Source organism: Lissotriton vulgaris, chromosome 1_1 (genome assembly GCF_964263255.1).
Source record: "Lissotriton vulgaris chromosome 1_1, aLisVul1.2, whole genome shotgun sequence".
In the NCBI taxonomy this organism is placed as follows: domain Eukaryota; kingdom Metazoa; phylum Chordata; class Amphibia; order Caudata; family Salamandridae; genus Lissotriton; species Lissotriton vulgaris.
This window is the reverse complement of record NC_141685.1, coordinates 1,086,717,972-1,086,745,023: the sequence shown is the minus strand read 5'-3', so window position 1 is coordinate 1,086,745,023 and position 27,052 is coordinate 1,086,717,972. Positions and strand designations below refer to the sequence as shown.

Here is a 27,052-nt window from a genome sequence, read left to right as displayed (position 1 = left end):
GTCGACGATGACCAGAGTCTGCAGGTGAGCTGTCCCATGAAGGATGTCGAGTTCTGGGGGGTCGGTGTCCGGATCGGAGACCAACAAGCCTTGGCAACAGCAACCCACGCGGTGAGAGTAAAAGGTTTTGGGATGGACCAGCAAAGTCTAGGTGACTCCCCTAGCAATGGAGAGTCTGGGCTCGTCTGAAGCAACCAGGTACGCCCATTCAAAGTTACAGTACCCTTCTCAGGGACCCACAAGTCGATGGACAATGGATCGCAAAGGGACCTCTAGAGGAATCACTAAATACCAGCCCACGGGTCACTCGTGGATTGAAGGCCAGTAATCTTCTTTGGAATCACTACTCGGGGTCTGAACTAAAAGTAGCCCAAAGCACAGCCTCGGGGATTGCCAAGAAGCATATCTTGCTGCAAATGGTCACGGTGTCCAGGGGTTCGGATTGCACGGTCCCCACGAGGACTTTGGATCTCAGGTTTGCTCACAGTACGGAACAGCCTCGGGGAAGCTTGGAAACGCATCTCCTGTGTTGCAAAGTCTTCGGAGTCCTTCAGGAGCTGCGTAGTTGCAAACTGGACAGATGCTTCTTTGGTGCCTGCCTTGCAGGCGATTAACTCCTTTACTCCAAGAGCACCAACGAAGTGTAGATAGTTGAAGGTCTGGGATTCTGTAGCAGAGTTTTGTCCAGGTAAATCTAAAGTCCTGTAGTCAAGGGTTCCTACTTTATACCCAAGGAAGGGGTGGGACAAACTCTGGGGACCCACCTATAGGAGGGTCGGGACAGAGGGGTGGTTACACCAATGTCCTTTGTCCAGTTTTGAGCCAGAGCAGTGGCTGGTAGCCCCTGCAACCGGTTTGAGCTGGACTATGCACAGGGACACCAAATGTGCCCCCAGTGCAGACATCACAGCTCTCTTGGAGTGCACCCACCCAGCCCCAATACACTAAAGCCTGTCTGGGAGGTGGTTATACCTCCCTGTGACAGGAAACCTATTGTCAAGCCTCCCCTGCAGGAGTTTCGTCCATCAGCAGGAAAGCAGAAGCGTTTCTTTGGCTGGCAGCATCCATTTTGTGATGCCAGGGTTCTGTTAAACTTGTACCGGGTGCACCGGTGCAGTCATATTTCTCCCTCTAGGAGGGTGGAATCATACCTCCCCCACCAGGACTGGCTGGGGGGTATGATTCCAAGGTGTTTGACACCAAACACAACATGTTTCCTTGCCGCCATCTCAAAGATAGCATTTACTGCGAGGTTATAATGCACTTAAGAGTATATGGTTGGCTGCATCACAGTAAAACCCCGGAGAATAGATTCCGAAGGCTGCAGAGGGCTCTTGCTCATGCATGGGTACCCTCTCACACAAAACCAAGCACCCTGCCTTCAGTATTGATAAGGCCTTCCATAGGGGTGACTGACAAGTTTATATGTGTAGTGATATAAGGTAGATATAGGGAACCTATATCTAAGCAAGAGGTGCATACACCACCTTACACAGGCTGCTGTAGCAGACCTGTGGTCTCATTTTGAGTGGTCATGCTGCAGCCCCTGAGAGGCCTCTGGGGTACCTATGCCTTACCCTGGGTATATAGGATGCCATATACTAGGGACTTCTAAGGGTACCCCAGATTCAAAATTGTGGTGTACCTAAAGTATATGCAATCATTTTAGAGAGAATGCAGCTAGGCTGGGGCCCAGCCAGACTAAAGTTAAAAAAAAAGTGACGCATCAGCAAAAAGTGGGGGTAACTATAAGAAGCAGATCCTACCCTCCTACACAACTCCCCCCCCCCCCCCAACGTAAGGACATTAAACTAACCTTGACCAGTGGAGTCTTCATGTTCTAAGTGGAAATATCTGGAGAGTCCATCTGTATTGGCATGGTTACTCCCAGGTCTATGTTCCACTGTATAATTCATCCCCTGTAGGGAAATGGACCACCTCAAACGTTTGGGGTTTTCACCTTTCATCTGTTTTAGCCATAAGAGGGGCTTATGGTTTGTCTGAACAATGAAGTGAGTGGCAAACAAGTATGGCATCAGCTTCTTCAGAGCCCAAACCACAGCAAAGGCCTCCCTCTCAATAGCTGACAAACTTTTCTCTCTGGGGGTCAGCCTTCTGCTAATAAAAGCTACTGCTGATCCTGACCTTCATCATCCAGTTGTGATAACACAACCCCAAACCCCAACCCAGATGCATCAGTTTCGACAATGAATTGCTTGGAGTAGTCAGGACTTTGCAGAATGGGAGCAGTGCACATGGCCAGCTTCAGGTCATCAAATGCCTTTTGACAGCTAACTGTCCACTGAACTTTCTTTGGCATTCTCTTGGAAGTTAATTCATTCAAAGGGGTTACTATGGATCCATAACCTTTGACAAACCTCCTATGGTACCCTGTCAGGCCCAAGAAAGCTCTGACCTGAGTCTGGGTGGTTGGAGCAACCCAGTCCATTATGGTCTGGATTTTGCTCTGCAATGGTTGAACCTGATCCCCACCTACCAGGTGGCACAGGTATACAACTTGACTCTGCCCTATCTGGCACTTGGTGGCCTTGATAGTGAGGCCTGCCTTCTGCAGGGTCTCCAAAACATTTCTTAGGTGGACCAGGTGATCCTCCCAGATGGAGCTAAAGACCGCAATATCATCAAACTATGCTGCACTATAGTCTTCCAGGCCTGAAAAGGACTTTGTTCACTAACCTTTGAAAAGTGGCAGGTGCATTCTTCAAACCAAAGGGCATCACCACAAATCGGTAGTGCCCACTAGGGGTAGAAAATGCTGTTTTTGGCTTTGCATCATCAGCTATTCTGATCTGCCAGTAGCCAGCTGTCAGTTCAAATGTGCTCAGAAACTTGGCTCAGGCCAAAGTTTCTATAAGCTCATCTGCCCTTGGAATTGGAAGAGCATCTGTCCTAGTGACTGCACTGAGACTTCTGTAGTCAACACAACACCTAATTTCTCTCTTGTCATATTTGGTGTGAGGTTTAGGGGCTAAGACTACTGGACTAGCCCAAGGGCCATCTGAAGGTTCAATAACTCCCAATTCCAACATCTTCTGGACTTCAGTCCTGATACAATCCCTGACATGGTCAGGTTGCCTGTAAATCCTATTTTTAACAGGCAGACTGCCCCCAGTGTCCACTTCATGAGTGCACCAGGTAGTCTGACTTGGATTCAGTGAAAACATATGTCTGTGCTGATTGAGAACTTTTCTGCAATCAGTTTGCTGCTGGTCAGTGAGGCTGCCTGCCAAGGCTACACCATCTACTTAACCATCATCAGGGTTCTGCGAGAGCAGGTCAGGGAGTGGATCACTCTCGTCCTCCTGTCCCTCATCAGCAGCCATGAGCAAGCCCATGTCTGCCCTGTCAACATATGGTTTGAGCCTGTTAACATGGAGCACCCTGTGAGGGCTCCTGTGGGTTCCAAGGTCCACCAGGTAGGTAACCTCTCCCTTCTGCTCAATTATAGTATGAGGGCCCCTCCACTTGTCCTAGAGGGCTGCTGGGGCTAAAGGCTCCAACACCCATACTTTCTGCCCTGGCTGGCAAACAGTCAGCACAGCTTTTTGGCCATTCCAGGACTTTTGTAATTCCTGGCTAGCCTCAAGGTTTTCAGTGGCTTTCTTCATGTACTTAGCCATCCTGGAGCGGAGACCAAGTACATAGTCCACAATATCCTGTTTAGGGGGTTTGAGAGGTAACTCCCATCCCTCCTTCACTAGACACAATGGACCCCTAACTGGATGTTCAAACAGAAGTTCAAATGGGCTGTAACCAACCCCCTTCTGTGGAACCTCTCTGTAGGCAAATAGAAGGCAGGGCAAAAGTATGTCCCATCTGTGCCTAAGCTTTTCTGGGAGACCTTTGATCATGCCCTTGAGGGTTTTGTTGAACCTTTCCACTAACCCATTGAATTGTGGGTGATAAGGGGTGGTAAATGTATAATTTACTCCACACTCCTTTCACATAGCAGTCAGGTAACTATATATGGAGTTTGCATCCTGTCTGATACCACCTCCTTAGGGAAACACACTCTGGAAAATATTCCCAGATGGGCCCTGCCACCACAGGTGCTGTGGTGATCCTAATGGGAATTGCTTCTGGGTACCTAGTGGCATGGTCCACCACCACCAGTATAAATCTGTGCCCAGATGATGTCTGAGGATCCATGGGACCAACTATCAATCCCAACCTGCTCAAAGGGAACCCCCACCACAGGTAGTTGTAATGGGGGGTCTTTGTTTTACCACCAGCCTTGCCACTGGCTTGACAGGTGACACAGGAGCGACAAAACTCCTTGATGTCTTCAGACATGTGAGGCCAATAAAAGTGAGGGACAAGACTGTCCCAAGGCTTTTTTTGTCCTAGGTTACCTGCTAAAGGGATGTCATGTGCTAGTGTCAATAGGAAGCCCCTAAACTTCAGAGTTATAGCCAACCTCCTTGTGGCACCAGGCTTGGGGTCTCTACTCTCTGAGTAAAGGAGTCCATCATCCCAGTAGATCCTATGGGACTCACTAGCACTCCAAGCAGCCTCAGCAACAGCTTGTTGTCTGAGGAGTTCAAGAGAGGGTCGGTTCAGCTGCTCCTGACTCAGATCTGCTATGGAAGGTCCCCCTGTCCCCAAGAACTCAACCTGATCAGGCTCAAGCTCATCTGGGACAGTTCCTTCTTCAGGCCTATGATCATCTCCCTCAAAAGACTGATCTGTACTCTGAGCTAGGGGGAAGACACCGCCTTACCCCTACGGCTCCTCCTCTTGGAAGGTGCTTGGTCCATTCTTCCAGGATCCACGACCTGTTCAGTGTTAGACATTTTGGCCTGTGACCTAGTCATAGCAAACACATCTGCAGGGATTCCCAACATTTCTGCATGAGTCCTGAGTTCCACTTTAGCCCAAGCTGAAGCTTCTAAATCATTCCCCAACGAGCATTCAACAAGGAGGTCTGCACTTACCACAACCTTCTTAGGGCTAGTTACCCCTCTCCAGGTGAAATTAACAACTTCCAAGGAATGGTCTGTCCTGCCATTGCTAGCATTGATCACTTGGTACATCTCCCCAAGTATGATTTGCTCAGGAGCCACAAGATATTTTGACACCATTGTGACACTTGATCCTGTGTCCCTGAATGCCAAGGCCTCTTTTCCATTTATCAAGGGCTGCTGTCTGTATTTGCCCAAGTTACTGGGACTTACAAATAAGGAGGCCATATCCATGTCCCTATCACAGATCAGTACAGCCTGAGTATTAACTCTGACTAGGCCAGAGTGCATCTCAGATCGCAGGGTTAACCCTACTACACCCTTATTATGAGCACTACCACTTGGAGCTGAACTAGGGGGAACAGTTGCCTTAGGAGCAGTGGTAGTGGAAGTTGAGTCCTTGGACTTGTTACATTCACTTGTCCAATGGGTGTTCTGTATACAGATTTTACACCATGGTTTCTTCTTGCTTTTTCCCTTGTTTGATTGTGACTCCCCATGAGATGCAGATTGTTGGGCCCCTTGAGCAGACTTCTGGTCTTTACCCTTTTCCCCACCCTTATCAGAGTTTTTGAAACTTGCTTCTTTGAATCACCACCTTGGTTCTGAACCTTCTGTCTCACCCTGGTTCTGACCCATTTGTCTGCCTTCTGGCCCAATTCTTGGGGAGAGGTCCGATCAGAGTCCACCAGGTATGATGCAACAGCTGATTTTGACAATTATTAAGGATCTGTTCCCTCATAACTAAATTGTACAATCCTTTAAAATCACACACTTTACTGTGGAGAAGTGTGGCTCAATGGTTAGAGCGGCAGACCCTGATGCAGAGGTCTAGCCTGGGACCAGGGTTCAATTCCCCGCCTCGGGGGGTCTTGGGCTCAAAATTCCACGGACCTGATAATTCTCGCCTCGGTGCCAATTCCAATCATGGAGTCCGACTCTGCAACTCTGGGCAATAGCTTGCTTAATCTCCACAATGGCCCCCACAACGCTAAGGATGCCTGGCCTCCACCTTGGGGGTGCCCAGGAGAGGACACCTCACAGGGAAAGCCAGGATGGGTTCCACAGCGGTATTCGTACAAGCGCCTTGAGACCCTTGCGGGTGAGTAGTGCGCTATATAAGTATCAATTTACATTTACTGCCAAGTACCCAGCCCTCCAGAGCCTTAGTAGCACAATCTACAAAGTCAACCCAGTCTTGAGCCTTTGCCTTTTGGGTATCTCTGAACTTAATCCTGTATTGTTCAGTGGTTAAGCCAAACCCATCATTCATAGCACTCTTCTAGACTTTGTAATTATCAGCATCCTCTTCTCTAACAGTGAGGAGCTTGTCTCTACCTTTATCTGCAAAGGAGAGCCACACGATTGCTTCCCACTACTCCTGAGGGACCCTCTGTACTTTACAGGCCCTCTCAAGTGCAGTTATTCATTTGTGGATGTCATCCCCACTCTGGTAGGGAGGGACAATCTTGTTCATGTTCCTATGGTCATGAGTATGTTCTCTACCTCTAGGCACACTGTAGTTGCCACCATGGGACTCGAACCCCAACCTTTGTGAAGCTCTCTGGAGCTCCAGGGATTCCCTATCTAAGGCCAACTGCTCTCTCTTGATTCTAAGCTGAGCTTTCTCAAACTCAAGAAGTTTGCACTTTTTATCATAGGAAGTCTCTCTCTTGTGAGAAGTAGAAGTCCTATTAGAAACAGAGATCCCTACAGAAGTACCAGAATTATGAGATTCCTGAGAAGGTGATCTTGACCTTCTTGGTAAACTGCTAACCCTTCCAGGTGGAGTAAAGAGAGGGCCCACTGGGCCTTCTCCCTCACCTATAGGAAGAATTGGATTGTCCAGGTTAGAATCATCATGTTCCTCCTGGTCAGCTTCAGAGTGTAGGTCTTGGATGAGTTCACCTTCTCACCTTTCCTCTTCTGCTATCCCACCCAACCTGCCTGCCTCATCAGACCCTGGGGCCTTTCTGAGGACATCTAAAAGCAATACCTCTATTAGGCGTTGAGCTCTAGGGTTTTTCCCTGTCTTCAGTTTCATAGATGCACACACGTTCCTCAATTCTTGGAACGGGACATGGTCATACTTAGTCAGCATGGAGCCACTGGCTTCAGCTCTTGAAGACATACTAGTGTTATGTGGTGTAGGCACCTACCTAACCTAGTGGGACTACTAAATGCTCTCTTGAGTTGGAGAAAGGGTGTGCTAGACCCTTGACTTACCCAACTCTAAGTTCAGAAGAACTTACTTTATTCTAGACTTGTTTTATATCTACCTAAGTACCTATAGTGGTTTTCAGTTAGTCACTCAATGAGATTATCTGGTAAAGCAATAGCAAGATTGAATCCAACTGCTGCACACCAATGTGAGAAGTTGGCCTGGTATATGCTGTCCACTAGTTATAGTGGGCACCTTGCACAAGTCCAAACAACCCTTATTGATGAATAGGTGTAAGACAACCTTTATTGAAAGCTATCCTAGTGGTAGCTATGGAGAGCAGCCTTCAGGCTGAGTCTTGAAGGAGTGTAAAGCAGCCTGGTTTACCAGAATATAACCTCTTGAATGACCAAATGAAAGGCGAACCACACAAGGTATATATAAAATATATGTATTTATTACTAAACACTCTGTACTAACCTCTTTATGAGATTAGAGAGCAAGATACAAAATATCAAAACACTAGAACGTAAGTAAACAGCACAATATACAATGGGCCCCAGGGGGAGACAAAACCATATATTAAGAAAGTGGTATAAAACCACGACTTGACTAGTTACAGTGCCTAGAGCACGTAGAATCGCTGGGACCCCAAGGAACCACCCAAGGTAGTGACACAGAGGACCCCGGGGACGCGTGCAGTGTGAGAACACAGCAGCGAGCTTCTTAGTTCAAGTTCAAGTTCAGAAATTTGTATAGCGCACTACTCACCCAGAGGGTCTCAAGGCGCTTGAGGGAGAGGGGGTGCATTACTTATCGAATATCCAAGTTTTTAGTTGCTTTCTGAAGGAGAGGTGGTTTTGTGTAAGGCGGAGGTGGGTGGGGAGAGAATTCCAGGTTTTGGCCGCTAAGTAGGAGAAGGATCTACCCCCCATGGTGGATTTATGAATGCGCGGAATATCGGCGAGGGCTTGATTGGACGATCGTAGATGGCGGGTGGGGGTGTAGAAGGACAGTCGCGTGTTGAGGCATTCGGGTCCTAGGTCGTAGCTGGCTTTGTGTGCGTGGGTAAGGAGACGGAACGTTATTGTCTTGTTGACGGGGAGCCAGTGGAGGTCTTTCAGGTGACCGGAAATGTGAGCTTGACGGGGGAGTTTTTTCTGTAGTTTGGCTGTGGTTCCGGCGTAAAGGGTATTTCCGTAATCCAGGCGGCTTGTGACCAGTGCGTGGGTGACCGTTTTTCTTATTTCGGTGGGGATCCAGCTGAAGATTTTTTTGAGCATGCGTAGGATGTTGAAACATGATGATGAGACGGCGTTGACTTGTCTGGTCATCGAGACGGAGGAGTCCCGGATGAAGCCCAGGTTCCGTGCGTGATCCGTAGGTATGGGTGCGGTTCCCAGGGCCGGCGGCCACCATGAGTCGTCCCAGGCAGAGGGGGATGAACCTAGGATGCAGACTTCCGTTTTGTCTGAGTTTAGTTTTAAACGGCTGTTCTTCATCCACTCGGCTACTTCTTTCATTCCTTCGTGTAAGTTGGTTTTGGCGGTGTTTGGGTCTTTGGTGAGTGAGAGGATCAGCTGGGTGTCGTCTGCGTAGGAGATGATGTTGAGGTTGTGTTGGCGCGCGATGGATGCGAGGGGACTCATGTATACATTGAAGAGGGTGGGACTGAGTGATGATCCTTGTGGTACGCCGCAGATGACTTCGGTGGCCTCTGATTTGAAAGGGGGAAGGCGGACTCTTTGTGTTCTTCCGGCGAGGAACGAGATGATCCAGTCTAATGCTTTTCCTTGTATTCTGACGTTGTTGAGGCGTTGTATGAGGGTGCTATGACAGACTGTGTCAAAGGCATGCGGAGAGGTCAAGTAGGATGAGGGCGGCAGTTTCTCCGTTGTCCAGTAGAGTTTGAATGTCGTCTGTTGCTGCGATGAGGGCGGTTTCAGTGCTGTGTTTGGCTCGGAAGCCAGACTGTGAGGGGTCGAGGGATTTGTTGGATTCAGGGAAGGTGGCGAGCTGATTATTGACGGCTTTCTCAATGACTTTGGTAGGAAATGGGAGGAGCGAGATGGGGCGGTAGTTCTTAAGTTCAGTGGGGTCTGCTGTGGGTTTCTTCAGAAGGGCGCTGAGTTCGGCATGTTTCCAGCTTTCCGGGAAGGTGGCGGAGTTGAAGGAGCAGTTGATGACGTTGCGGAGATGGGGTGCGATAATGGAGTCTGCTTTGTTGAAAATGTGGTGGGGACATGGGTCGGTTGGCGATCCTGAATGGATGGAGTTCATCAGGCGGATGGTGTCTTCAGTGGTGATTGGGTTCCAGGCGCTAAGGTTGTTAGAGTGCGGTTTTGGTTCGGAGGTGGGTGGAGTGGACTGGTCTTCGGACTGGTTTTCAAAGCTGTTATGTATGTCGACGATTTTGTTGTGGAAGAATGAGGATAGAGAGTCGCAGAGGTGTTGGGAGGGAGTGATGTCGTTGGTGCCGGTGGTGGGGTTGGTAAATTCTTTGACGATGTTGAATAGTTCCTTGCTGTTTTGGGCGTTGTTATCAAGTCGATCCTTGAATGCTGATTTCTTGGTCCATCGGATCAGTTGGTGGTGATTGCGGGTGGCGTTCTTGTAGGTGGCCAGGTTGTCCATGGTTGGGTTTTTTCTCCAGGCTTTCTCGAGTGTACGACAGAACTTCTTGGATTTCTTAAGGTCATCGTTGAACCAGGGGGCTTTTTTTCTAACTTGCTTGATTTGATGTTTTTTCAAGGGTGCTAGTTCGTCGGCGCTGTGGGTGATCCATTGTGTGAGGTTGGTGGCTGCTTGGTTTGGGTCCGATGATTTGGCAGGAGGGTTTTGGTGAAGTGATGTGAAGAGGTGTTCGGTGGTAATTTTGTTCCAGTTTCTTCGGGGAATAGGTTGTGGGGGGTTGTGGGTCGTGGTTTTTTTGTAGTTGAAGTGAACGCAGCTGTGGTCCGTCAATGGAGAGCTGTGGTGTGATCGAAGGAGATGTGCTTGCTGGAGGTGAAGATTGGGTCGAGCGTGTGTCCAGCATAGTTGGTGGGGGTATTGACAAGTTGTTCGAGTCCGAGGTTGGCCAGGTTGTCCAGAAGGGTGGTGGTGTTGCTGTTGTTTTTCTTTTCCAGGTGGAAGTTGAGGTCTCCCAGTAGAATGTAGTTCTCTGAGGGGAGGGCATGTGGGCTGATGAAGTCAGCGATGTCTTCGCTGAATTGTGTGCGGGTCCTGGTGGTCTGTAGATGAGGGTGCCTCTGAGTGTGGTCTTGGGGTCGGTGTGGATCTGGAAGTGAAGGTGTTCGGCGGAAGTGAGGTTATCGTCGGAACTGGTCTTGACGCGGATGGTGTTCTTATGAACTATGGCGATTCCTCCTCCTGTTTGGTTGGTGCGCTCCTTTCGGATGATTTTGTAGACGTCCAGTATGGCTATGGCGATGTCGGGAGCTGATGAGGCGTTCATCCAGGTTTCTGTAAGGAAGGCGACGTCCGGCGATGTAGAGTCGAGTAGGTTTGAGAGTTCGATGGAGTGTCTGTGGACCGAGCGGGTGTTGAGCAGGATGCATTTTAGGTGGTTAGTGTCGGAGCTCAGTTTGGAGATTGTGGATTTGGTGTGGGTCCTGGTGCTGTCGAACTTGCAGGAGTGGCAGGCGAAGTGTCCATGGGTGTGTCCTGGGGCTGCTTGGTAGCAGTTAGGTAGGCGACAGGGGTTAAGGGCTGAGAGGGTTGCGGCGTCGTACGTTATGCGGGCAGGGAGTATATTGCGGGGGACAGGGGGTCTGGCCCTGGGCGCGGTCCAGGCGCGGATAGGCATAGACGGGCTTACCTTTGGCGCGCATAGGGCGCGTCCGCTGCGCGTGAACGCTTCACGCGAATGCATCTGTCATAAGTGGCTAGTGGAGGGGGGCGGAGCGAGGGAGGAGCAGCTGGGAGGCGGGAGCGGGGTGGAGAGGCTGGCTACGAGGCACAACAAACGAAATGGCAGCAAAAACAAAACAGAAACAGGACGAGATTGGGGCAGACGCTATGGGCAGTGGTACCAGCACAATCAGGCAATAGTTATTAATTTTAAAGTCCAGCAATGCGAGCGCCACAAATTAAATGCGAGCAAAGGACAATAGCAGGCACAAGATCTTTGCGAGTAATGCTAACAAGCGCTACGATACCCAAGCAGCAATATTTTTACAGGCAAGCAGTGAGAGCCAAGCGCTGCGATATCCAGGCAGGGAGCGTGGGGAGCGACCGCTTCTCACAGAGTCATAATCCTATGGGAAAGTCGCAGTTAGAATTTTAAAGATTAGGGACACTTAGGAGTGGATTTTGAGCAAACCGTTTTAGTACTAGTTGGTTCTAAGGCCAGTACCCATGTGAGCACTGGAGTACTCGTGTTACCTCACCTAGGGAAGCCGGGTGCATAGGTGCCAAATGGAGTTGGGAATCGTCGCTGTTTTCAATGGTGAGTTGCTGCAAAGTGCTGCTGCCGTGGAAAGGAAAAGTGTCCGGTGTGATCCAAGCCTGGATCAGAGCTGTGAAGAACCTGAAAGCAGAGGGGACAGAGTCTGGGTCACTTCAGGGTGACCAGGGGCACGTTAGACCAATGTCCACCAATGTCGGTGTTTCAGGTGCGATGAGGTGAAGCTTGACTGTGCTGCCACGGGGACCAGGAGATGTCGACGACAACCATAGTCCGCAGGCGAGCTGTCCCACAAAGGATCTCGCGTGCTGGGGGTTCAGTGTCTGGATCGGAGACCAACAAACCTTGGCAACAGCAACCTACACGGTGAAAGTAAAAAGGCTTTGGAATTGACCAGCAATGTCTGGTGACTCCCCAAGCGATAGAGAGTCAGGGCACGTCTGGAGCAACCAGGTAAACCTGTTCAAAGTTACAGTACCCTTCTCAAGGACCCACAACTCGATGGACAAGGGATCGCGAAGGGACCTCGAGAGGAATCACTAAATACCAAGACTGATTTGCATATGGTTGGGTCTGAACTTGGGTGGTGAAGTGAGCTAAAGAACAATGATAGATTCAACCCTGATCTGTGACTGGGGGTGAGTGACTGAAAAGTTTCAGTGCTCCGTCCATCATCTCCTTGTGGTTGCAGTAGTCTTGGGTGGGGCGCAGTCTTGGAAATGTAAACTGTTCTTGGACAGTGGGATACTTTAGAACAGAAAAAGGTCTTCTAATTGGAAGGAGCTCATGGCATTTCGGAAGGGGATTTTCACCTTTTCCCATCTAATACAGGTAAGATCGTTTGTGGTTTGGTCAGACAATACTGTAACAGTAGCCTGTATAAATCATCAATTCTAAACAGGATCAATTAGCTCAACAGATTTGTACCTGGAGAGAGAGCAACCTTTAAGCCCTCAGAGCCATTCACATCAAGGGATCCTTAAATACCTAGGCAGATCACCTTGACAGGACCATTCCGAACTCTCAGTAGTTTGTTTTCACCCCACTCATATTTTCAGGAGGCATGCAGAAGATGGGGAACCTCCAGGATGGATCAGTTTGTGGCACAACTGAATGCTCAACTACCTCTGTCTCTGTTGAGATTTCATAAGCACAAGTCTTTGGGCACAAATATTCTGATCAGTCCCTGGGCAGTTGGTCTTCTCTATGCTTTTCCCCTGTACCTTTAATCCCAAAGGTCTTAGCAAGATTGCAGGGGAAGTAGGCGGACATGGTGTTAATTCGTCATTTTTGGACAAGGAGGCCGCGGTTTTCTTTACTAAGGTGTCGATAGGTGGAATAGGAATTAATTTTTCCATTATCCCCTTCTCTGCTAACATTTTCTTATCTCCCCCCAGGAACTCTTGCTTGGTTAATACCATTGACTTGGAGGCTGGGAGAGAAGGATTCATGAACAGACGTTTGTCGGGTTCTGGCTATAGTTCCTTGCAGGCATCTATAAGAAAATCCACTTAAACAGCCTATGGTCATCATTGGGCCTCTTTAGATTCTTGGTGTATTCAGAGGATCTTAGATCCTGTCTATTCTCTGCCAACTAATATATTACAGCTTCTTCTGGAGGGGTTTGAGAAAGGTTTATCGGTGTCTACTCGTTGACTACAGTGAGCTGTAGTTCTCAAATTCATATCCCTGTGTAATGAACTTTTTCCAGCGAAAGAATTATTACTATCAAAGCTTTTTTGGGGTTTTTAACTGTTGAGACCAAGAGTGTGCAGTTCTTTCCCTTCTTGGTATTTACAATTAGCCATTAGAAACATCATCACATAAATTTCTTACATGCAAGATTTTTTTCTAGTATCCACCACAACAGCTCGGCGCTTAGTGAATTTGGGGCTCTTGTGTGTAGACATCCTTACTTAAAGGTTTTTGTGGTCCATGTAGTTCTTTCTCTTGACCCAAAATGTTGCCAAGGGCACATTTCAGCTTTACAAGGGTCCAGATATTGTTCTCTCTGTTCTCACAACAGATAGTGAGAAAGTAGAACCGTTGATACATCTTTTGGCTGTAGTAAGGGCTGTCAGAGTCTACCTGAATAGAGTTTCATATTCTCTCTTTGTCAACTTCTAGCCTGTGAAATGGGACGTGACGCCTTCCTATTCCACACTAACAACTTCGATAAAGTATGTTATGTATGTGGCAGGGAGACCCTTGGTTCCATTAGAGCTCACTCCAGTCGGGGTATGGCAGCCTCTTGAGCTGAATGGGCAGGTGCCTCAATTGAAGATGCTTCTAAAACAAATACTTGAGCTTCTACTTCAACATTCAGTAAACATTATAGATTATATGTGGCCCTAAATCCTAAATTTGCACAAGGAAGAATATGAGGAGGAAATACCTGGATTACTCACCAGTAATCTTCATTATTCTGATTCTCCTTACTTGTCCCAGTATTTACTAGCCTCCCTCGTTCCTGGTTTTTGTTTCATCACCTCTAACTTGGGCTTGGTCAAGAACAGAAAGTTCTGGAGGAATTGAAGGGTTTTATGGGGATAGTCTATCAAAATATATGAGGGTAAAACGGCTTGGAAAGTATTGGGACAAGAGAGGAGAATCGGAGTAATGAAGATTATTGTTATGCAATCTGGCCAATGCACATCCATTAAGATGGATTGTGTATTTGCACAAATATATGGCCACTATCAATGTCCGTTAGAGTTACCTTGTTCGCGTCCAGAATCATCCACGTAACGGAATTCCTCCAAGCTCTGAATGTTGAAGTGGCCTTCCCTGCAGTGTTGGACAACCCTCTCTGACCCATTCTTCAAGAGATACTCCACCAATGTAAGTGACTTGTAGACATGGCGCCAATTTTTGCCTTGGTCATTCAGTCTCTGCCACAGAACGCTCATTATCTCAGAGAGGGCAGTGGAGTGGTACGTCAGGTCCGCGATTTCCAACATTAATGAGCCTGATGGACCCCAGGGGTCATTCGATGTGGCCTCTCGGACTTTCACAACTGGCAGTGAAAACTTGTTAACAAAATTCTTCACGCTTCTCCGGAATGACATTGATGAAAAGCTTGTTTCAACAGCTTTGAAGATTAAAATGCAAAATATGCTTCTGGGAAAGTACCACTTTTAGCAACTTCCATCACTGTTTCATAACGTATTTCTGCAAATATATCAGAAAAAATATGGCACATTATTGTGGTTAATAGAAAATAACAACTGACACCAATCTACATCTAATTTCAAAAGTAAATATTCAAAAAGATGTTCTTGTTGATTCTCAAAGGTGGCAAGATATTTTGGCTAACAGAAAAACTAGTGACACTAAACTACATCTCGTTAGTTAATTCGAAAATGGTTCAGCAGCACACTCAAAATCACATCACTTTTAATTTTGCTGCCATATACTTTTCTGTTATTCAACTAGTTTTGGAGCAGAAGGAATAGTTTATTTCCTGTAATCTCAGTTCTCTCTCAGGGAAAGCTCTATTGAAGTCATAAGTACTGAATAGTCCTGCTCATGTGAGGGAATCCCTGGAGCACTTTTCCAGTAGCCCATCATGCCTAGCAGGTGGTAGCTGCTTAAGTTCTTTTTGACGAGATGTGGTGTATCAGATAGGTCCAATAATCACCTCTTTAATCTCCACCGGGGAGGCGGGTGCATTGCTTATGACTTCAACAGAGCTTCCCCTGCGAGCAAACTGGGATTAAAGGTAAGGAAACCATTGATTCTCTCTCAGGGATCTCCATTGGTAGCCATTAGCACTAAATAGAATAGCAAGCCCATCCCCACCAAGAGCAATGGAAAATACAAAGGAACAACTAATCGACCATATCATGCAAATACATTTCTCCGGGCGACCAGTCCTACTTGAGCATCTGTTCCAGCATCTGAATCCAAGCAATAATGTTTGCTAAACATGTGAACAGGTCTCTATGTAGCCGCTTTACAGATTTCAGCTATATATTAACATTTCTCATTAAAGCAGCAGTAGCCACTTTCCCTCTGCTGGAGTAAGGTTTAGGTCTATCATACAAAACCTTATTTGCCTTCAGGTAGCATAGTAGAATGCGACATACCATCTATTGGGATATGGACTATTTGGACATGGCTAGGCCTGTATGGCCCGGACACAGTTTACAAACAATTGGTCCAACTTTTGGATATCAATTGCCTTGCCCAGATAAAACTTTAAAACTCATCTAACGTCTTGAAAATGGAGAGTCCTTTCAGCAGGTGGTGAAAGAAAATAGGCAAGGAAATGGTCTGATTGACGTGAAAGTCTGAAACAACTTTAGTTGGGGAATTTTGGGTGAGTCCTCATCACTACCTTACTGGAAGGAAATACTGTGTATTGTTCACGATAACACAATGCCTGGATTTTGCTAACCCTACGTGCTGATGTGATCGCTATGAGGAAAGCAGTTTTCCAAGCAAGATGTTGCAAGGATGATTTGTGAATGGGCTCAAAGGGGGCCTGCATGAGGGGGTAAAGGACTATATTGAGCTCCCAGGCAGAGGATGGTCGCCTTATGGGATGAAAGAACAAGTTACTTACCTTCGGTAACTCATTATCTGGTAGAGACTCTATCTAGCTGCAGATTCCTTACCTTTGAATTTCCCAGGCATCAGGCTGGATCCAGAAACTTTTGCTGAGCAATACCCCTTGCCTGCGGTGTCGGGTAGCTCTATCCAGCTTGGCGTGATGTCGTCGGCATCGGTTATGATTTTGCGTTGCTTCTATAGGCGCCACTCAGGAGCACGGACGTCAGTACTTTTCATACTTTCCATGCCAGAAGCGCAGAGCTACGAAGTAACTGATGTAGTTGTGTGCAAAACTAGGGCTCTGAAATGGGAAACTACGCCAGCCCTACAATATCAGTCCGCAAAGCCGGGAGGCATGGGTGGGGCTCTAAGGAATCTGCAGCTATATAGAGTCTCTACCAGATAATGCGTTATCCAAGGTAAGTAACTTGATCATCTTATAGAGACTTCTAGAATCAGATACCCGAGACATACCATCTCGGCGGTGGATTGTGGACTCACATCCTAGACTAAGAAGTCTTGCAGGACTGAACGGGCAAAATGTTCGTCGCTGCACACCTGACCATCAAGGCAGTAATGTTTTGTGAACGTGTGCAAAGAACCCACGTAGCTGCCTGACAGATGTCTTGGACTGGAGCACCCCAAGCCAAGGCCATAGTCGCAGCATTCCCCCTGGTGGAATGGGCCCTCAATCCCTCAGGGGGCTGCTTCTTCGCCAAGGCATAACAGATTTTGATGCAGAGAACAGCCCAGCAAGAGATGGTTCTTTTCTGCACTGCCCTTTTTTGCTCCCACATACCCCACAAAGAGTTGGTCGTCCACATGGAACTCTTTAGTGCGGTCAAGGTAGAACGACAACGCTCTTTTTGGGTCCAGACGGTGTGGACGCTCCTCCTCCTTAGAGGGATGTGGGGGAGCAAAGAAGGTGGGCAAATTGATGGACTGACCCAGCTGGAAAGGGGTCATAACCTTTGGCAAAAAAGATGCTCTGGTGCGAAGCACCAACTTGTCCGGAAAGGACATAAGTGGATCTCTCTCACCCTCTGGGCTGATGTAATTGGCACAAAGAAGGCTGTTTTCATGGTCAACAGCCGGAGGGGACAATTGTGCAAATGCTCAAAGGGAGCTCACATCAGGTAGGTGAGGACCAAATTAAGGTTACACTGCAGCATAATAAAGGGTGTAGGTGGAAATAAGTGAGCCAGCCGTTTCAGAAATCTTTACAGTCGGATACTTGAAGAGAGAAGGTTGGTCTGGCAGCCGCAAAAAAGCAGAAAGAGCAGAAAGGTAACCCTTGAGAGTTCCCAAGGCAGAGCCCTGCTGAGCAAGGGTTAGAATGAATAAAAGGGCAGTAGAAAGAGGAGCAGAAAGAGGGTCAATGGACCTTTCTGTACAGTATAATACAAATTTCTGCCAAAGGCATGCGTATACCGTGGAGGGCCGACTGGCTGCCAGAATAACATTACATACTTTGCGAGTCAAAAGCTATCAACTGCCGCCACTCAATCGCCATGCATGGAGGGGCAGAGTTGACATGTTCGGGTGAAGAACTCTCCTGCTGCTGCAACAGAAGATCCTCCTGAAGGGGCAGCCCAGTCGGAGGATCGATACTCGTACTCAGAAGCTCTGGATACCAGACTCTCCTTGCCCCATCCGGAGCCACAGGAATGACTTGGCCCTGGTTGCTTCTGATCTTCTTCACAACCCCGGGTAGGAGTGGTATGAGCTCCACTCATGACGAAAAGCGTTGCTGAGCGATAGCCGCCTTGGAAACTCCAGCACTTAGTACTGCTGACACTTTGCATTCTATTTGGAGGTGAACAAATCTAACCAAGGTTCTCCCCACTGCTGAAAGAGACCTTGTTCCACATCCGACTGGAGACATTGTTTGTGATCCACTAGGCATCAACGTCGGAGTTCATCCGCCCTGGTGTTCAGACAACCTGCCAGGTGTTGAACCACCAGGGTTATGCTCTGCTGTTCCAGCCATGTCCAGAGATGCAGGGCCTCCCGACAAAGGATCGACGACCCCACCCCACTCTGCTTGTTGTAGTACCACATGGCGGTGGTGTTGTCCGTGAACACCTGCACTAGCTTCCCCTTGACAGAGGGAAGAAATGCTTTCATGGCCAACTGAATTGCTAGGCGCTCCAGTAAATTCATATGGAGCTCTAACTCCGCCAGAGACCAGTATCCCTTGATCTCTACCTCTCCCAGATGGCCAACCCATCCCAGAAGTGACGCGTCTGTCACAACGGTGAGATGTGGTTGGGGAAGGGAGAGGAGTCTGCCATTGACCCATTTGCGGTTCATTAACCACCACTTGCAGTTTCTTCTGAAATCGGAACCATGTCGGTGAGATTTCCCTGAGGTGTGACTTCGGCACATTTATATAGAACCCCAGCGAATGCAGGATATTTGCCGTAGTCTGAATGTGGGAGACGACTGCCTGGGACAAAGACGCCTTCAACAGCCAGTCGTTAAGATAGGTGAAGACCGACACCCATAACCTGTGCAAATGTGCTTCGACCACCGCCATCACCTTTGTGAACACCCGAGGGGCACGTGTAAGGCTGAAGGGCAGCACGGTAAACTAAAAGTGCTTGCGGTCTACCTTGAACCTCAGGTATCGCTTGTGTCCCGGCAGGATGGGAATATGAAAATACGCATCCTGTAGGTACAATGCTACCATCCAGTCTCCTTGGTCTAGGGCGGACAAGACCTGAGCCCGAGTGAGCATTTTGAATTTCTCCTTCTTGAGGAAGAGATTGACTGTCCGAAGATCTAAAATGGGCCGTAGTTCCTTGTTTTTCTTCGGAATCCGAAAGTAGCGGGAATAACAGCCACTGCCTACTTCTGAAACTGGGCCCCTTTCTTTAGCTCCCTTGGCTAAGAGAGCCATGACTTCCTCTTGAAGCAATTTTAAATGATCCTCCTGCAGCCGTTCCTGACTTGGCAGAATAGTAGGAGGAAAAGAAAGGAAAGGTAGAGAATAGCCCTCCTAGAAGATCTGCAAGACCCACTTGTCCGATGGTATGGATCTCCAGTGGGGGAGATGATGACACATTCTCTCACAAATTGGAGTAGTGTGGTCCTGCAGAGTCACCCTAGGAGTGCTTGGAGGCTGTAGCTGCTGGGGGCAGTGTGGTAGAGGACTTCTGACATCCATTCCAAGATCGGAATCCTCTGCGACCACGCACAGCTTGGGCAGCCTTTGCAGGACGGTAGCTAGGATAGGGCTGTCGCAGCTAGAAACCCCTTCCATTGCCACGAAAGGAAGACTGGCCACGTGAAGTGGAGGAAAGGCCCAAGGATCTGGCCGTAGCACATGAGTCCTTGAACCTGACCAGGGCCGAGTCTGCCTTTTCCCCAGAAAGGCGGATTTCAGCAAAGGGCTTGTCCATCAAATTGGCTTGGACATCGCCCAAGAAGCCAATAGTACAAAGCCTGGCATGGTGTCTCAGTGCCTTCGTCGTAAAAATCGATCTGCCCAGCAAATCGTTTGTATCTAACTCACACAGCACGGCGATTTGTTTTTGCTGTATCCCTCCTGTCCTTGACAGCTTGGGAGAGCACAGCCCGGGCCTCCTCCGGGTCTTGTGGCAGCACTTGCACAACCGTTTCCTGAAGGGAATGGGAGAAACGGTCCAATAAGCATGCTGTATTCACCGACCGCAATGCCAGGCTGGAGGAAGAAAACATCTTCTTCCCAAGTGAATACAGCCTCTTGGATTCTCTATCCAGAGGGGCATAAGGGAATGCTCCTTGGGACGTAGAGGCCTGCACCACCAAACTCTCTGGCGTGAGGTGTTGGTTGAGGAACTTTGGGTTGGCCGTAGCTGGGCAACGGCGGCGTACAATCGTCCTATTCACAGGAGCAACTGTGCTAGGTTTGGACCAAGTTCCTAGAAGGACATCCGTAAGTGCCTCATTGAAAAGTGACAGGGGTTCGGAAGTGGAAGCCCCAGGTTGAAGCACCTCAGTCAGAATAGTCCTGACCTGCACCGAGGGCAGCTCTAGTTCGAGGACCTCAGTTGCCCTCTTTACCACCATGTTTGAACAAAAGGGGGTTACGTCCATCTCGGGGGCATGGTAGGAAGTAATGAAGTTCATAAAAAAATAGAAACCGGGCCACCAGTTTTCAAGGCTGCTGTTTATTTCAGCAGACTTAGGAGCAATGCATTTAGTCGCTGTACCTTACTTCACCACTTGGAATTATTTTGAAAATTTTATATAGCCATTTCAATTTTCAATGGTTCATTCAAAAGATACATTCTTCATTTTACAGATAAAAATAAAACAAACTTGAGCGATAATGTGAAATTGCAATAGACAATGTAGAAAATTGTGTACAAAGCATTACAAATCTTGTGTACATAACATTACAGACAATTACACCGTCGATGTTAGTTGTACGTGAGCTCTCTCAAACAAATGTCCTTGTGCTTTGCTACTAATCAGAGACAAACTGTCTACTTCGAAGTAGACTAGCCATTGGTTCAAAGGATCAAATGGGTGTCCTTCAATCTTGTTGATGAAATCAGTTGTGTCGCTTATATAGGATGGCACCTGGTCCATGAATGGCTTGAGAAAAGCGTCCACATACTTTGCAATAGGCTCCAACACTGATTCGTAGCCCTAAACAATTGATCTTCCAGGGGGGCTGTGTCAAACATTTATGTATTTTGGGGAGAAAATAAATCACAGGGATACTAGGGAGTGATTTATTTAGAAACTCATATTACTTAGATCTAGGAACCCTTGCTCCAGCCCCCATTTGAGTTTGTTGGTAATCTCCCCTTCAATTTGGCAAGTGGGTTCTTCACTTAGTTGGTGATACCTTTCCGTATTAAGTATTTGACTTTTTACCTCTATCAGATACATATCTTTGGACCATACAACTAGGGCACTGCCCTTGTCTGCAGGCTTTATGATTACGATATCATCTCTTTGGAGATCTCTGATGGCTTCATGTTGTTGCTTGGTGATGTTAATTTTTGTGAAGAGTTTTTGCTTTTCCAGTTGTGAAATTAAGGACAGGAATGCCTGTTCAGAGGCAAAAATTTGTTTTGGCATCGTATGCATTGGTGGATTAAAATTAGATTTCTTGACTAATCCAGATGGTTCAGTATTGTCCCGATTTTCTTTCCCATGGAAGAAAGCTTTCAGAAAAATTTTAAGGCTTCTATCTTCAAGTTCGATTCAGAAAAGGGGGTGGTGATGAACAGAGTGTCTGAATTAAGCAGACCACTCTTACCCAGTCCAAAGATCAGGGCTTGATCCATCACCGTTATTTATCTCACTGCACTGGGCCAGGGTCAGACTAATTTGCATATACCCAAGTTCTGAGCTGGGATGGTGCAGTGAGCTAAAAAACGGTGATGGATAAAGCCCTGATCTTTGGACTGGGTAAGAGTGGTTTGCTTAATTCAGACACTCTGTTCATCACCACCCCCTTTTCTGAATCTATCTTCAAGTTGGCATAGTCTGTAGTTGTGGAGGGAACAAATTTAACTCCTAATTCCAAGACTGACTCTTCAACTCTTCAACTTTTGTCAGCAGTTTTGACGATAAGTTTACTATTGTCGTTGTTCTCAAGTTCTTGCAAGTTTTTATTTCCCATTGTGGTTGTTGTGGCTTGAACCACACTCGGTTTCTTGGGTCGCCTTGCTCGGAAAAAGTATTGTCTTTTAGATGGTCCTTCTCCAGGATTAGCGTCTCCTGATGAATCCAAGGAGGAGGATTCTGAGAATGTTGTGAATCAATTCTTTGATCTTCCTTTTTAATTTAATTTTTTTTTATTGATTTTCAACACACACAACCCACCTTTACATGGTACATGTTTAATGGAAGGCACAATATGAGATACATTGCATGACTGTTCAGCACCCATAGTTGAGACGACATCAGTTCTTTAGTCCATATCACCTTATATTACATCCCGTTCACCTTACTTATAAAGGTCTTCTCCAAGATATACATTTAGTGGCATCCCATGGCGCAATGACCCCCCCAACTTAGTGCCTCCCGTATGCTCCTGCCTAGCCCTCCCCCTCCCCTTAACTCCCGCCACCGGTGTGCGCAACTAAGAGCGGCAGAGTGCACCAGAACGCCATACTCCCCTTGATCCCTCGCACTGCCCTGTTCACATTGCCCTCCAAAAGATCTGCCTGTTCATGGTAGATGTTAGTTCCCAAGTATTGTATGCAAAAAGGCTCCCATCTCAGCCTCCCCAGTCATGCGGGAGTCGCCATTGCCCTGCACGCCGGAGAAAGGCAAGTCTTCTCCCATTTCACACATAATCCTGACACTTCCCCAAATGTCAGCAACAGCTCCATCGCCCCAGTGTATACCTTATCAGACCCAGCCAGAAACATTAATAGGTCATCCCCGTAAAGCAATATATAGTGTACTTTCCCACGGACCTCTATCCCAGCATAATGCTTCCCCGACCTTGCTTGCATTGCCAGTGGCTCAATTGGCAACTCAAACAGGAGCGGAGACAGCGTGCAGCCCTGTCGCGTCCTTCGTCCCACTGAGCAGGGCTCTGATAGCGTACCACCGTCTGCACCCGGGCTGTCGCCGAGTCATACAATATGCGGGTCCACCTCACAAACGTTTTGCCCAACCCCTCTTTGTTCATGACCTGAAAAAGATACTGCCAATCCAGGCTATCAAATGTCTTCTCTATGTCCACCGATAAGATCAAGGCTTTCAGTGTCGGTTCCTGGCAGTCTTCAAGGATTCGCAATAAGCGCCTTGCATTGATAGTCGTGCTGCGTTTAGGGATAAACCCTGATTGGTCCCGATGCACCAACTGCTTCGTGTGCGGGAGTAAGCGTGTCGCCAGGATCCTACTCAGGATTTTGTAGTCGGTCTCCAACATTGAGAGGGGGGAGCGAGTTAAGGGACTACACTTCCCAGCGTTCCTTGCTGAAGGACGGGACGCCCACAGCTGCACCACTTTCCCGCGCACGGAGGCGCATTTAGAGGCGGCGCTGCTGCAGAGGAGTGGGGGACTTAGACAGAGGCTGATTCTCATTCCTACCTGGCAGCCCTGCAAAACCGCGACCAACGCGCCAGCACCCTACCGCTCTCCCCCGCCGCCGCAGCTTCCACCGCGGCCGCCGAGAGGGGGGAGCGAGTTAAGGGACTACACTTCCCAGCGTTCCTTGCTGGAGAACGGGACGCCCACAGCTGCACCACTTTCCCGCGCACGGAGGCGCATTTAGAGGCGGCGCTGCTGCAGAGGAGCGGGGGACTTACACAGAGGCTGATTCTCATTCCTACCTGGCAGCCCTGCAAAACCGAGACCAACGCGCCAGCACCCTACCGCTCTTCCTCGCCGCCGCAGCTTTCACCGCAGCCGCCGAGAGGGGGGGAGCGAGTTAAGGGACTACACTTCCCAGCGTTCCTTGCTGGAGGACGGAACGCCCACAGCTGCACCACTTTCCCGCGCACGGAGGCGCATTTAGAGGCGGCGCTGCTGCAGAGGAGCGGGGGACTTACACAGAGGCTGATTCTCATTCCTACCTGGCAGCCCTGCAAAACCGCGACCAACGCTCCAGCACCCTACCGCTCTCCCCCGCCGCCGCAGCTTCCACCGCGGCCGCCGAGAGGGGGGCGCGAGTTAAGGGACTACACTTCCCAGCGTTCCTTGCTGGAGGACGGGACGCCCACAGCTGCACCACTTTCCCGCGCACGGAGGCGCATTTAGAGGCGGCGCTGCTGCAGAGGAGCGGGGGACTTACATAGAGGCTGATTCTCATTCCTACCTGGCAGCCCTGCAAAACCGCGACCAACGCGCCAGCACCCTACCGCTCTCCCCCGCCGCCGCAGCTTCCACCGCGGCCGCCGAGAGGGGGGAGCGAGTTAAGGGACTACACTTCCCAGCGTTCCTTGCTGGAGGACGGGACGCCCACAGCTGCACCACTTTCCCGCGCATGGAGGCGCATTTAGAGGCGGCGCTCCTCCCGCGTCGCGGGACGCGCGCGACCGGCGCGGGGCTGAGCCTGGGCAGAGGGCGGGCCATCTGTGGCTGTCCAGGGACGACGAGGGACGGGACGGGCCCCCCCTTTGATCCGCACTACAAAATGGGTAAGCGCAAATTGCAAACATCTATTAATGGGGGTACAGTTAAAGCCAAAGTTGCACGTAAAGCTACTGCATCGGCTAGTATCATGACATACCTTACTACTGCTGTGGGCAAATTGAATCAAGAAATCGCAGATAAAGAACGTGAATTGGGCTTGGATCCGATAACTCTGGATAGCCAACTATCCCCCTCAGTTAATAGACTTCCTATCCCTCTGGAGCCAGCAATACTCATTGATAATCTAACTGGTAATGGGCCAAAAGAGATAGTAAATACCTCAGGACAAGAGGGTCAAGAGAACAGTAAACAAGACATCCAACAATCCATGCTTAACTGTACTCAGGAGACTGCACCCCACTCTACCAAGCGCATCATACGGTTAATTCACAGACCGAAAGCACAAGGATCACACTCTCGTAAAAAACCCCGTAATCCATTGAGTGACTTTGAATCTTCAATTAAGGACATGGTGGAGAAAGTGCTTGTGGATAAGCTTGAAGTGGTACTTATACAGATCTCTACTGACATAATAGATACACTAAAGGAATGCGTTGCTGAAATATTGGGGAAATGTGAAAGGATTCATGCTTTTTTAACCTCAAACCACAATAAACCCCGTGTACCTGCAACAAACACAATACCACGGCCTCCTACCAACCAAAATAACCAACCCCAATCCCCTATGGAGTTGGGGAATGCTGTATTACTAGGTCCTTTGATATCAACTGCACCGTTACAAAACTCTAAGGGTTGTGTAAATAGGCAAAAGGACAATAGCATAACATCTAGGGCGCAGCTAATAAGCAAAACCTGTCTTCCCCAGGCTAAGCCTATGGCACCACTATTAGATGAGCCTAACTCATCAGGGTCTAGGAGACAGCGCCCCAGACCACCAGTTCACCTTCCCCTGGAAGCTACACCTTTTGTTGCCGTTTTGGTGAATGTACCTGTATTGAAACCGGGTGAATTTGAGTCAAATGGTGCACAGTTAGATAATATTAAGACTTGGTGTGATGCGAACTGTACAGGCCCAAATAATATTTCAGAGTGTATTCAGACGGGCAGACGGGTCGACTGGGTGGGGTTAACAGACAAGAAATTTGCTGGTGATTGTATGATTGTTAATTTTAACAGACCCCATGAGGCTTCACAGTTATTCTGGGATGCCACAGAGGTAAAAGAAGACAGGATCAGAGCGGTACCCTTAGGCTTCTTCTACCCACGACCCGTACCACACAAGTTGCAACCGGGTAGGGTCGCCCACTATGTCACCCCTAGTCACACCCCCCGCCTTAGCTCATGGGCCACGCAAATGACAGGCATGCTACCAAAATCCTGTGATAATCGTGGAAGCGAAGTAAGGACTGGTTTGGTGCTAACAAACAGGTTTTCTGCCCTATCAAATCTAGAGGAAAATGATTGACTGACTTCCTCTGGTAGTACCCCAAACCCGTCACCACCCATTTTGCCTATTATAGATGAAAAGGGTAATACAGTGAAAATGTTAAGCTGAAACATCGCAGGCTTACGCTCAAAAAGGGGTGACACAAGATGGCTGGACTTGCTAAAAAAATGTGATGTGCTGGCCCTGCAGGAGACGTGGGATAGGGATTGTGATTTTTGGTTAGATGGATATACATCTTATTTTTTAGCTGCCCAGACATCGAGCTCAGGTCGAAATAAAGGGGGGTTGTTGTTCTTAATATCTGTTAATGTGAGGGGCACTGTAAAGGTATTAAACACACCATCCCAAAACTACCTAGTTTTGGAAGTCACTATGCCTAATAATTATAAATGTGTTTATATTAACTTTTATAATGCCATTCAAAGCACAACTCAAAATGACAACATTAACTCCTTGACAGAGTTTTTATGTAAATATAAGGAGGGTCAAACCACTTTTGTATATTTCACCCTGATGGGGGATTTTAATATACATTTATGTCAACAGAATTGCCAGTTTAGAGATACTATAAACATAGATATGCTGCCAATTTCACACTTTGAACACTCTGTAAAGGGGTCTGCCATAGAAGAACTCCTCTTAGAGAATGATTTACCTGAACCAGAGTTCTTCGACACTAACGAGAGGGTGCCAACTTACAGTGCTAGGGACAGCAATACTATTATTGATTATATATTCATCTCTTCGGGCATGTTACATAATGTAATCTTTTATAATTCTGTACATACTACATTTAGTGATCATAATCCCGTAGTGTTAGAAGTAGAAAATAACAACCTGTTTTTATTTAATAAAGTAACAAATGCAGAAATATTATGACAGACTTAACTGTTAAGGACCAGGGAAGACGGGTTAAGTGGAGCAAAATCATCCCAGAGGACTTTTTTTATTCCCTAAACTTAAAGGTGGGTAAAGAAATTAGCATCTGTAGGGAACCACTTAAATTTGAGGGGAATATAATTTTGTCATTCGAAACTATTTGCCATCAAGTAGCGGATGATTTAAAATGCAAATTGAAAAATAAGGAGAAAAAGGCAAATGGGTGGTTTGATAATGAATGCTCCAAATCCCATAGAGAATTATATAAAGCACTAAAAAGATACCCCGAGATAGACAGGAGGTGGCCAGGCTTAGGAAAAAGTATAATTTGAATATCTTAAGGCGAAAAAATGAAATAAAAAGACAGGCATGGGATGATCTACATGAGAAGGCTACTCTGAGGGATAGCGCTAAATTCTGGACAATTGTTAACACCCCCTTATTTAATGGGAAAGAAAATGCGCCACTAGAGGTAAATATCCCCGAACAGGACTGGCTGGATCATTTTCAAAAAATGTATGGTAGTAATCTCGAGCTAGGCTCCCTAGACCCAATTTTGATAGAGACG

At 47.9% G+C, this 27,052-nt stretch overlaps 1 protein-coding gene across 1 annotated transcript in view; it reads right to left on the bottom strand.

Moving 5' to 3' along the window:
• The window catches only part of ENTHD1 (ENTH domain containing 1), a 1,212,238-nt gene extending 1,197,619 nt beyond the window's left edge, over positions 1-14,619 (bottom strand). The window contains exon 1 of the mRNA XM_086936470.1: positions 14,271-14,619. Within this exon, the coding sequence (XP_086792596.1) occupies positions 14,271-14,619 (349 nt within the window). The remainder of the gene's footprint in view (positions 1-14,270) is intronic.
• Positions 14,620-27,052: the final 12,433 nt, after the last annotated feature.